General features: G+C 46.1%; 1 protein-coding gene across 2 annotated transcripts in view; it reads left to right on the forward strand.

Moving 5' to 3' along the window:
- The window catches only part of PARP9 (poly(ADP-ribose) polymerase family member 9), a 41,834-nt gene that overhangs the window by 15,031 nt on the left and 13,942 nt on the right, over positions 1-12,861 (forward strand). For both annotated transcript variants that reach the window (XM_075556330.1, XM_075556331.1), the window contains exons 4-6: positions 1,706-2,481; positions 6,207-6,231; positions 10,195-10,575. In XM_075556330.1, the coding sequence (XP_075412445.1) occupies positions 1,706-2,481; positions 6,207-6,231; positions 10,195-10,575 (1,182 nt within the window). The remainder of the gene's footprint in view (positions 1-1,705; positions 2,482-6,206; positions 6,232-10,194; positions 10,576-12,861) is intronic.

Genomic DNA, 12,861 nt, shown 5'->3' on the forward strand with positions numbered 1-12,861 from the left:
TCTCAATTCAAAACAAAACAGAATAGAAACTAGAAGAATGGGCCAAAAAAGGAAAACAAATGATAATATGTTCAATTTTTTTCAAGAACAGATTTTATTATTATTATGGCTTTTAAAAATCATTTTATTAGGGGCTCATACAACACTTAACACAATCCATATGTGCATCAATTGTGTAAAGCACATTTGTACATTCATTGCCCTCATCTGTCTCAAAACATTTGCTCTCCACTTAAGCCCCTGGCATCAGGTCCTCATTTTTTCCCCTCCCTCCCCACCCCCCTCCCTTATGAACCCCTGATAATTCATAAATTATTATTTTGTCATATCTTGCCCTGTCCAACATCTCCATTCACCCACTTTTCTGTTGTCCTTCCCTCAGGGAGGAGTCACATGTAGATCCTTGTAATCAGTTCCCCCTTCCCATCCCACCCCCCCTCTATGCTCCCAGTATTGCCACTCACACCACTGGTCCTGAAGGGATCATCCACCCTGGATTCCCTGTGTTTCCAGTTCCTATCTGTACCAGTGTACATCATCTGGTCTAGCCAGACTTGCAAGGTAGCTGAAATCCGAATGGCCAACTAACATATGAGAAAATGTTCCCGATCTTTAGCCATAAGAGAAATGCAAATTAAAACAACAATGAGGTGCCACCTGACACCCTCAAAGGTAACCCAGTTAAAAAAATCAAAAAAGCGACAAGTGTTGGAGGGGCTGTGGGGAGACAGGAACTCTCATCCACTGCTGGTGGACATGTAAGTATGTACAGCCACTATGGAAATCGATCTGGCGATACCTAAAACAGATAGAAATTGAGTTACCATATGACCCAGCAATCCCCCTACTGGGCATATACTCAGAAAAAGCAAGAAACAAACCAAAGCCAGACATCTGTGCTCCAGTGTTCATTGTGGCACAGTTCACAATTGCAAGGAGTTGGAAGCAACCCAAATTTCCATCAACTGACGATTGGATTAAAAAACTGTGGTATATACATACAATGGAGTACTACGCATCACTAAAAAGCAGTGATGAACGTATGAAGCATATCACTGCTGCATGGGAAGAACTGTATACAAATATGTTCACTTTTAACTGAATGATATCTTTTGCAGTAATCCACTTTCCAGTGCACTCTGAGGGCAAGACCATTCACATCTCTGATCAGTGGTCCAAGGGAATTCACTGAAGGCTTAATCTGCATGGGGAAGGGAGGGGGGAAATGAGGAACTGATACCAAGGGCTCGAGCAGAAAGCAGATGTTTTGAGAATGATGATGGCAACAAATGTACAAATGTGCTTGACAGTGGATGGATGTATGGATTGTGATAAGAGTTGTATGAGCCCCCAATAAAATGATTTTTAAAAATGGATGTAGGACTTTCACTGTCAGCACATGGCAACTACACATTTTGACTCAAAGTATTTCTCAGGATCTGCTTCTAGAGAAACTAAGACACTGACAAAAGCAAGAGTTGAGAACAAAGCCTCCATATACGTTGGTTTGGTTTGGTTTTTGCTCACAATGAAATCATTGTGCCATAATCGTGGATCCTCCCAAACTTGCCATTTGTATATAGATTAAAATAATAATACATGAGACGCTCCCAAATAGGAAGAGTGGTTGCCTAGTATGAAGTGAAATGATCTCCTTTTCAGTGGAACACGTGCTTATTATATTCTATCTTCTCTCCTTTTCCAGAAAAGGAATTCACCATGAAAACTGGGGAAGCTCACCATGAAAACCTTTGCTGGCATCTTCCTATTAACCACGATGACTTTAAAATACTTAAAAACCACGAGAGTCGGCTGTTTGAAGTCCTCCAGAATAAGTTTGGTTGTATCTCAACCCTGGACTCTCCAGCCTTGAAAAGTCACCCGAAATCTCTACCAGTCTTCAGAAAAATGCTGACTTCTTGGATAGAGCTATCAGTCTGGAAGGATGACCTCACGAAACATGTCGTTGATGCTGTGGTCAATGCAGCCAATGAATACCTCTCCCATGGAGCAGGCCTGGCAGAGGCCCTGGTGAAAGTTGGTGGCCCAGAAATCAAAGAGGAGAGCCAAAGCATTATTTCCAGCTATGGTCAAATACCACCTGGTCAAATAGCCATCACCAAAGCAGGCAGGCTTCCTTGCAAGGTTATCATCCATGCTGTTGGCCCTCGGTGGACAATAATAGACGGAGAAAGGTGTGTTCATGTGCTGAGAATGACCATTCACAATATTCTAACGCACGTCCAGAGCAATCCATACATTGAATCTGTCGCAATTCCAGCCATAAGTTCCGGGATCTTCGGTTTTCCTCTGGGATTGTGTACGCATACCATTCTCGAAACGATCAAAACATTCTTCCACTCTAACCCAGTGGTCGGAAATTTGAAACAAATTCATCTGGTGAGCAATGAGGACCCTACTGTGGCTGCCTTCGAAGTTGCTTCAGAAAACGTCTTGGGCCAGAGCGAGTCAGACTCCTCGGTGAGTCGGGACGATGTCCCTCTTGCCTCGTGCCGTAGTCCTCCAGTGCTGGTGTAACACAGTGGAGAGCGACGTCTTTATCCTCGCACAGTTTAGGATCCACAACCTGGCACTAGCTCTAGGGGAAGGCTTTCTCTCTTTGTGGTCAGTGGGCTAAGGTGCTTGTTGCTTCCCTTTGTTTCTTGGAAGTCTCCTTGTGGTGCGGTATCAATTCTTCCCACAACCACCCCACCCTCCAACATATGTTGCTTGCTTGTTTAATCTCTTTCTTTATCTATTTATTTGTTTATAATCATTTTCTTGGGGGCTCTTATAGCCCTTATAACAATCCATACATTTAAAAAGTCCATATATCTATTGTGCCAAGCACCTTTGTATATATGTTGCTATCATCCTTTTTGAAACATTTCCTTTCTACTAGAGCCCTTGGTATCAGCCCCTCATTTCTTTCCCTCCCTCCTCCACCCTCCTACCCTTATTAAACCATGATAAATTATAAATGGTTATTATTTTCATAACTTACACCATCCGCTGTCTCCCTTCACCCATGGGATGAGGAAGGTTATATATCGATCATTGTGATTGCTTCCCCCTTCTCCCCCCACCTTCCCCCTACCCTCATGGTATTGCTACTCCCATTATTGATCCTGAGGGGTTTATCTGTCCTGAATTCTGTGTCAGCCAAGAGCTCTTATCTGTACCAGTGTACATGCACTGGTATAGCTGGATTTGTAAGGTAGAACTGGGGTCACGATAGTGGGGGATGAGGAAGCATTAAACAACTAGAGGCATGTTGTGTATTTCATCAGTGCTATACTGATAGCAGACTCTTCTCCCTTCCTTGTGACCCTTCTGTGAGGGGATGTCCAATTGTCTACAGATGGGCTTTGAGTCGCCACTCCATGCCCCCAAACCCCCAACCCCATTCACATTGATATGCTTGTTTATTTGGGGGCTTCTGATACCTGATTTCGTCGACAACTCATGATCTGGTGTGCTTCTTCCATGTGGTCTTTGTTGTTTCTGAGTTAGATGGCTGCTTGTTTATCTTTAAGCCTTTAAGACCCCAGATGCTATATCTTTTGATAGCCAGGCACCATCAGCTTTCTTCACCACATTTGCTTATGCACTCGTTTAGTCTTCAGCAATCGTGTCAGGAAGCTGAGCATCCAAGTTATTAGAACAAAGTGTTCTTGCATTGGGGGAGTACTTGAGTAGATTTCCAATGTCTTTAATACTTAACATATAAATAAATGTACACAGATCTATATTTATATGGTTGTACATAAATATATTTACATATGTGTATGTTCCTGGATTTAGACCTCTAGTTGTGGGCAAAAACCAGCATGCCTCTCTTGCCCCATGCACCGACTTCTTTTTGTTTTCGCAAATGAAGAGGGACATGAAAGGACAGCGATTTGATGACATAGAAGAAGTGAAGAAAAAAAAAATGAGGGAGGTGCTGTCAGCCATCCAAACAGATGAGTTTGAAAAATGTTTCCAAGAATGGAATCACAGATTTGACAAATGTATTAGGGGTAATGGAGAATACTTTGAAAGTAACGAGGTTGTTTTCTTAAAAAAAATTAAATACATAGCTTTGGGGGAAAGAATTCCATTTGGGAGCGGGTACCCCTCATATATACCCCAAAGCTTGGCCATCAGTTGATTCTGACTTCGAGTGGTCCTACATCGGGTTTCTGATGGAAGGTTTTGCAGGAGTGGACAGTCTGTATTTCTCTAAGGAGTTAGGGCAGGGGGTGGCACTTAAGGCATATTCTGAGTCTTGAGCCTCCTTTGGCTCCATGCCAGTGGCTGTGGAGAATACAAAATATTAAGAGGCTTTTGGCCAGGGCCCATTGGATTCACAGGGGAGGACCTGACAGGGAGCGTTAAGTGGTTGGGGCTAATCTAGGTCCAGAGCCCCTCTACGACAGAGACCATGGCTTATTCACATCTGTAGCTCTGCTCTAGTCCAGGTCTGCATCTGGATGTGTAGCAGATTACTGAGGAAAAAGTGTAGGGGGCAGCAGGGATTGCATTGTGAAGAGAGAAAGAACCTAAGGATTCGATTGCTAACCACACGATCAGTGGTTCAAACCCACCAGCCGCTCCAAGGGAGACAGATGAGGCTGTCTGCTCTCGTAAAGAGTTGCATCCTTGGAAACTCTCCATAGAGTTGCTATGAGTCAGAATCAACTCGAAGGCAGTACTCAATATATTAGAATATAAAGTAGAATACATTTTATGTCACTTTTTAAGACTCTCCTCTGTGCACAGTCATATAAACTTAACTATAAGTGGGAAAAATCTCACTTAGAAGGATATAATTTGCCTGTGAGACAATTAAAGAAAAACTGAGGGGACCTCAGACTCTAGGCATCAGCAAGTGAAATATGTATTTGAGAAGTTTGAACGGAAGTTCCTACTGTTGTTGACAATAAATAGATATTTAAAGGGCTCCAAGCCCCCAATATCACAGATTCTGGTGTACTTTCAAAGTTAAGCATTCATGACTGTCTATGAGAATCACCTAAATTATCCTTCTCAAACTCACTGTCATCAAGCCCTTTCTGACCCCGAGTGGCCCTGTAGCCCTGTTTCCTAGACTGCAACTCTTTATGGGGGTCGGAAGCCTGTCTTTTCCCCAAATTATCCCTAGAGGGGAGCCAAACTATTAGATCAGGACCACTTCCTTCGGAACACACTCCCCACATCCCTCAAGATACGTGTGTTCGTTTCCTGACAGAGCTGGTGAAACTCTGCCTACACAGCATTTACCTCGGTCAGGGATAGATGCACAGTACCTGGTTGAGTACCTGACATGTAATTCACAGCACCTAAAGCTGTTGAATAAACAAGTAATTATACTTTACCTTGGAAAATGGATTCCCCATAAGGAACTTTCAGGTAAGTCTTGGACTGGTACTTGTCAGGTCAGTGGTTCAAACCCTCCAGCCTCACTGAGGGAGAAAGATGAGGTTGTCCTGTCCCTGAGAAGATTCACAGACGCTGAAACCCTCTATGGGATTGCTATGGATTGGGACCGACTTGATGGCAGCGGTCTTGGTGTTTGGTTTTCTTTACACCATGTTTTTGGTTTTCCATGTTTCCTGTCCTGGCTTCCCCTACATGTTCTAACAGTGCTGGTGAGCCTGCCGCCCTCTGGGACTTTACCAGTGACATCTGGCCTAGTGATCCGGTGCTGCGGTGAGAGAGTGTCTTAAGCGGATAGCTTCAACAAACAAGTGGACTTTCTCAAGTTTAGGAGGCTAGACATCTGAGTTCTGAGCTGGTTGTGGGGGAAGACTTTCTCTGTGTCAGCTTTGGAGGAAGGTTCTTGTCGCTCTGCTTCCTGGTTCCTTGGAGATCCCCACGTGTCTCAGCATCTGCCTTGGCTCATCTCTCTTCTTCCAATTCTTGTGTCTTGCTTTCCCTATTCTGCTCCTTTGAGAGTTGGTAAGATATTGACACGCAGCACACCCTCCACTGGTCGCGCCTCCTTACCACAACAAAGCAAGTGGGATGCTAACCAGAGGCAGTGGGGTTGGGATTTGCAACTGCTATTTTGGGAGGCACCGTTCAAAGCATTTGATTTAGATTTGTGCAGGGAGAATGGGGATGGACAGAGGCAAGAAAGTCTGGGGAGTGCAACGGAACAGGATTTTGCGAACAAGGGCCACTGAACCTCACTTGACGCTTTGTTGTTTTGCTTCTTGCAGATGGTCGATGCTACCACGGCTAAGGGTAAGTTCAAGTTCATTGATTCTCAACACTTAAAATCCATGTGCCTAAAAATAGAGTCTCCTGCCAAGAATCTACTCTTGCTCATCTGAACTAATGGGGAGTTGGGGATGGGGTCGGGTGGGCAGAATAAGCCAAATATATTTCATTGTGTGCCTGTTCGGGTACCAACCTGCTCTGCACCTGACTGTAACCCTAAGACTTGCTCAGGCCAATTTCATGATAAGAACAGAGCGGGTAGTTCACTGCCCAAATGTATGCCTATCGTTTTTTTTAAAAGAAAAAGTTCTGTTCTTTTTGCTAGGGTTTCTCATTTCCTGTAACCACAGGAAACATAGCCCAGATAAATGGGTTAACTTAATCTTCCTACACCTGACTGATCATTGGAACCATGATAGAAACTAGAAAATTAAGAAGTAAACAAAAATAGAGAGAGGCCTCAACTAGAGATTCTGATTCAGACGCTCTGGCCGGGGCCTAGCATGTCCTGCCCATGTTTGCTCTAGGTGACTTTGCTCTGGAGGAAGATGAGGCTTTCTACTTCTGCAGAAGGTTGCACGTCTAGAAACGCCCCGGGGCAGTCGTGCTCTGTCCTATAGGGTCGCTATGAGTTGGAGTCAACTCAATGGCAGTGAGAAGTTATGTCAATCCTGGCTGTTGGAGGCTGGTGAAGGATTAACTTGGTCTCGACACGACATGTTAGTAACGGGGTTGAGTGTGTTGAGCCGGAGTTCTTTCATGATGTCTAGGATATGAACTTCTGGAAGAGTCTGGTTCACAGTGTTCCATGGCTGTCAAGAACACAGCACTCAACTAGCAAGAGAAACTCCTAGGCCCTTTCTTCTCACGGTCGACACGATTTGCACTTACTTTTTAACGGGCAGAATGTACCCATGGATATTCAGTCGTCGGTCAGTGTTGGGAGTACAGAAAGGGGAACTTTCAGAGTTCTACTCTGGGATTGTGCCTTTTTTGAGCCTGGTTGGTGGTCTGACAGACCATTGTAAGGAGCTCTGAAGATTAAATATGCAAAAGTTTCCCAGAAATTGTAAAGCATTAAACATGCAAACTTCCCAAAGCCAAACCCACAGCCATCATGTCGATTCTACATCCAGGGCTTCCAAACTGTCACCCAGAGCACCGCCACAGCTCTTTACATGGTTTTCAAGGGATTAATAATGCGCCAGCCCGGGTAGACTAGAGGAATAAATTCATAGACACTCATATGTGGATAGGAAAGAACATTATCCACAATTGTTCGCTGAGAAAACATCCCAGCCCAGTCCAGATCAAGTCCTTAAGTCCGACATTAGCCCATATGTCCAATACCAGTCTGTCAATGTCTCTTCAGACTCACAAAACACATGCAATGACACCGAATGCAGGAAGATCACAGGCCAGTGGGTGGAAAGTCTTGTGGATCCAGTGGCGGTGTAAGTCTAGCAGGGGTCTCCACGTGGCTCCTCCAGCTCCAGGGCTCTAGCGTAGCTCCATGTGTCTTGTCAGCAGGAATGTCTCCCAGGGAGTGAGCGAGTGTCCCGCCTCCAGAGAGCTATTTATCTCCTTAGAGCCTCCAAATGAGGTCATCAAGCTGGGACCTAATTGACAGGTTAAACTCTACACCTTCACTCTTAACAGTCTCAAATTGACACCAGATGATGTAGATGCGAGAGAGTGGGGAAAGTCCCCAGCTGCCCTAGGAGAGACGGGGATTCCTCTTGGTTGTCAGGGATCAAGAACAGTTTCATGGAGGAGCTGGGCTCGACTATAGCAAGACTTGCAAAGGTCAGAGTTGGTCGGATTGGTTACCGAAGATGAAGAAAACCCAGGAAGAAGCCCATGCAGTGTGTGTTGGAGGACGGCGAGGAATCCAGGTTAGCTAGAGGAATTGAGTTTAAGTGAGGATGTTATGTTGTTGTTAGGGGTCGTCAAGTCGGCTCAGACCTACCAGTTCGTTCAGACAACGGAAGGAAACCCCACCACCACCACCCCCGTCCCGCTCCGTCCTCACAATTGTTCTGATCTTTGAGCCCATGCTTGAGCCACTTTGTAGCCATCTGGTCAAGGGCCTTACTTTTTTTATTTCCCAGCCCCTCGGCATCTACTCAATGACAAGGAGCAAATTACTGGACCGAGCATGGCATCCTTTCCCAGGGACTGATCTCTCCTGATAACATGTCCAAAGTGGGTGAGATGAAGTCTCACCATCCTGGCTTTTAAGGATCATTCTGGCTGCACTTTTCCCCAAACAGATGTCTTTGTTCTGTTGGCAGTCTGTGATCCTTTCAGGATTCCCATCCGCACCATCAGTCAGCTGCATCCATTCTTCTTCCGTCTTCTTGATTCAGTGTCCAACTTTCACATGCAGATGAGGCCCCTGAAAATATAACAGCTTGGGTCAGGGGCACGGGATTGCTCAAAGTAACAAGCTTGGGGTTAGTCATTAGTCAGTTTGAGCTCACAGTGACCCTGTGTGGGGTTTCTGAGGTTGTAAATCTTTACAGAAGCAGACTGCCTCATCTTCCTCCCCCAGAAGCAGCTGGTGGCTTTGAATCACCCGCAGTGCAGTTAGCAAAGTTTGCAGTTAGCTTAACCAACAGTGAGTGCCCCTAGGTTTCCTTATCCAGGCAAGGAGCAGACAAATGTCCATTATGTCCTTCATCTGAATTATGGGGCAAGAGTCACAGTTTACTTGAGGAATTCTTGAGAACATCTCTCTAAAGGAATGATAGTGTGGACATTAATTGGCATGAATAAAGATGACTTCAGATCATCAAAGAAAGGTTAAACTACGTAGGAAGGTAGGGACGTATGTTTCCATTGAAAATATTCAACTAATGTTACTGTTGCTTGTGTTTGAATCTGAGTCAGCGTGACCCTATGTGACAGAGTAGATGCTCCCAGGAAGATTTGCGAGGCTGTAGTCTCTGCAGGAGCAGATCGCCAAGTCTCCCCCTCCCAGCTGCCGGTGCTAGCCATTGGGCCAGCAGTTGAGTGCTTAACCATTGGGCTACCTGTGTAGTTAACGACTAGGTCCAATCAAATAGGTTTTGGTGTGAGAAGGGTATCCTTTAGTGATCAGAACGATTTAGTTGCCTAGGACAAAAATTCATCTGTCTTGCTAATTATGAATAGATTAAGTACTACCTTGTATTGTCTTTATTGTGTTTTTCCCCCCCAAAAGTAATCTAAGTTTCTAAGCAGAACAAGGATTTTGAAAAATGCCTCCAACTTAAGAGCCCAGGTCATGTCTCACTGTGGCCTGCAACACTGACTTTTATTTTGACTCAAAGGGAGGCCATTGCCCCCTCTCCGACTTGTCTGTCCTGATACGTTTTTCATAGCTCATGGTCTGGCCACCCCAGTTTGCCACCGAGTCATTGCTGACGCATGGTGACTTCCACGCGTCTCACAGGGTTTTCAATGGCTGGAATTTGTTTTGTTTTTGTAAGTAAATCACTAGGCCTTTCTTCTGAGATGCCAGGGTAGCCTAGAACCTCCAGCCTTTTGTTAGCAGCCACATACATTAACCGATCCCACCATCCAGGCACTCTATGGCCACCACTTCCTAATGGTGGCACATGTAAATGGGCTGGAGCCAGGTCCCTAGAAGCGTGAACAAGTTACTTAATAACTCTCTGATTTAGTTTATTTCGGTGTAAGATGGGACTGTTAATTATAGCTGTGTGACTCCATGGGAGGAAGATGGGGCTTTCCACTCCTGAAAGCAGGGACAGTCTCAGAAACCCACAAGGACGCGCCGACCTGTGCTGTCGAGAGTGCCGTGCCGTGAGTTGGAAGGAGTCGGTGGCAGTGAGTTTTGTTCCCAGTCGGTAGGCTTGGACGTGGGGCTGCTGCTGCACCCAAAGGCTCACAAGAGCCTGGGGTAAACATGGGTTACGGCACTCCCTCCCGTGCAATGCTTTTAAACCTGTCTTCTCAAGTTGCTGATCATAGTTGTTTCAGTCTTCCAGGGAGGCAACGAGAGGAGGAGCCCATGCGGGCCCACAGCTGACTCTCCTGCCATCAGTCTAATGGGGTCCAACGAGGAAGAGATGAATGAGGCCAAAGCGTGGATCCAGAAGATACTGGCCCTCCAGAAGCACCACATCATTGAAAATAACCACATCTTCTACTTTGGGAAAAAGGAATTTGACCTTCTGTCTCACCTTCAGGACACTACGCGGGTCTCCATCTCAGCGACCATCGATCCAGGAACGGCAAGGTTGGAGATTAAAGGAGCCCGCACTGACCTCATTAAGGCAGCTATGTACATTGAGACTCTGCTGTGCGCAGTTCAGGAGGAAAGGGCCAGGGAAAAGGAGCAACATCTTCAGAGCTTGCTGAGTGAGTCCTAACCATCCATTCTCCTAACGCTTCCTTCCTCTGGGTCTGCATGTGTGGGGGGGAGGGGGGGAGGGGTTGTCAGAGGCAGAACAGAAGATGATTGAGAGAAAGCCATCACGCTTTGGGACACAAACTTTCTAAACCATACTGGCTTTTTCCACCCCAAGGCTTACTTACTAGTTAAAAATAGAAGCCACTACCACTGGGTTAGATTAACTGATGATGGAATGAAGTACCTAAGTCTAAGAGGTAATTCAGAGAAAGCCTAAAATACTGTGAGCCCGGGTGCTAAGGGGGTATATCCCTAATTGCCGGAGGGACCATTCAAAGGAGAACACTTCCCACCGGATTGGTTTATCGATTGAGTCATGTTGCATGTATTTGTTGATGGAAGCATTAGGAAACCTAAAATTACCTACTTTGAGCCGTCCCACCAAAGTGAAATATTCACTGGCCACTGTGAGTTACACTGTAGTTTAATCCCCCAAAAGCAAGCCTACCGCCGTGAACTCAATTCTAGCACAGCAACTATATAAGGTTTCAGAGGCAGTAAAGCTTTAGGGGGAAGGCAGCCTCATCTTTTCTCCCAAGGAGTGGCTAGGGGGTTTGAACACCCAGCCCTGCAGTTAGCAGCCGTGTCTAGCCTACAGCGCCACAACGGCTCCTATAGAGCCCACCGAGGCAAGCTAACCTGTGTCAGATTATCCAGTAAGCCAGGTAAGTGCTTGAGCTGACCTGTGCTTACTTACTAAGCTGGAGTGAACAATTTCACGTTTTCCACCACAGATGCCACATGAAACCGTGCGTTACGGATTCGTAAACAAACACTAATAAGGTTGTGCTTACCTTGCTGAGGCAGTACTCGGAAGTTTTTGGGGTTTTCCCCTAAGCGTTGGTTCTATAAGAAGGTGTTGTGGGTCTGGGAGAGAAACAGATGGCAGCCACAGTGAGCAGCAGAATCTCTGATGTGGTGAAACACACGAGAAATGGTTCACTACTGGCTAGTAAAGAAGCACAAGGCCGCTGCCCCGGCTGAACCTATGGCAATAACTGGGCATCGGCAATGGGAGAGAGCCTTGGGACGTCATCCCACTTCTAATACCATCCTGGGGGGGAAGCCTTGCTGCCTTCCTTTCTTCACTGCCGTGTGTGGCACCCTTGAAACGTGCCAGGCATTGTGCTGGATATACACTGAGAAACAGGCCATCGTCCCTGCTCCGAGTCTGCTTAGTGCCTGACAAGCCAGTGGCTGGGATCCAGGAGGGTCAAAGGACTCTGTGGGCCCATGAGAGGGCACCCAGCCAACACTTGGCTTCTCAGAAGTGCCACGAAGGCCACAAGGAAGAGGAACCAGGCACTGGAAAAGCTCCCAGGAAAGAAGACGGTAGTGGTCATCAAGGGGTGGCCGTCAACGCGGTGGCGCGAAGTGCTAGGAACTGTTGGGTGAAAGGCCGATCGCCTGTGAGTTACACTCTAGTTTAACTCCCCCAAAAGCAAGCCTACCGCCATCATCTCAATTCTAGCACAGCAACTATATAAGGTTTCACCTTCCCGCAGTCCAGACTAAACACCTTCCAAAGGCTGAAGGCGATAGGGGGCACCAGACCCTGGACATCACGTGAAAGCTTTCAGGAACGTTCTTGAAAAATAATGTGGACTCTTAAAGGCTTTTTGAGCAAAACCAAGATAAAAATCCGATTGGTGCTTTAGAACGACCCCTCTGGGTCTAAGGCAGCAAGTGGATTTAGCAGGAGGTACAAAGTTTCAGACATAAAATCTCCAGGGACATTTTCCACCATGTGCTTATGAGATCACTCAGACAGAAGTGGTCTAAGTGAGGGACATTTACCTCTTCTCGATGGCGAGCGCAGTGTCCTCAAAGCACGGGCAATGATAATAAAACATGAGAATGAGACCCAGTAATGATTCCATTTAGCCTTTGGACTGTCACGACTGTGGTTATTGAAACCGACATGGATGCTCCTACGGGTAACAGGAGCCAAAGGAATGCTGATCTCCTGCGACATTTAAAAAAACTCACCAAACCCACTGCCATCGAGTCGATTCTGATTCACAGTGACTCTAGACAAGGTTTCCGAGGCTGTAAATCTCTAGTGGAGCAGGCAGCCTCGTCTCTCTCTCCCAGAACAGTTGGTGAATTTGAACTGCCGACCTTAACGTTGGCAAGCAGTCCTTTGCCTATCGGACGGCACCGCTGGTGACATTAAGGTTTTCTACTCCCACAAAGAATTACATTCTTGGACACCACAGGGGCATTGCTGACCT

Source organism: Tenrec ecaudatus, chromosome 8 (assembly GCF_050624435.1).
Source record: "Tenrec ecaudatus isolate mTenEca1 chromosome 8, mTenEca1.hap1, whole genome shotgun sequence".
NCBI lineage: Eukaryota > Metazoa > Chordata > Mammalia > Afrosoricida > Tenrecidae > Tenrec > Tenrec ecaudatus.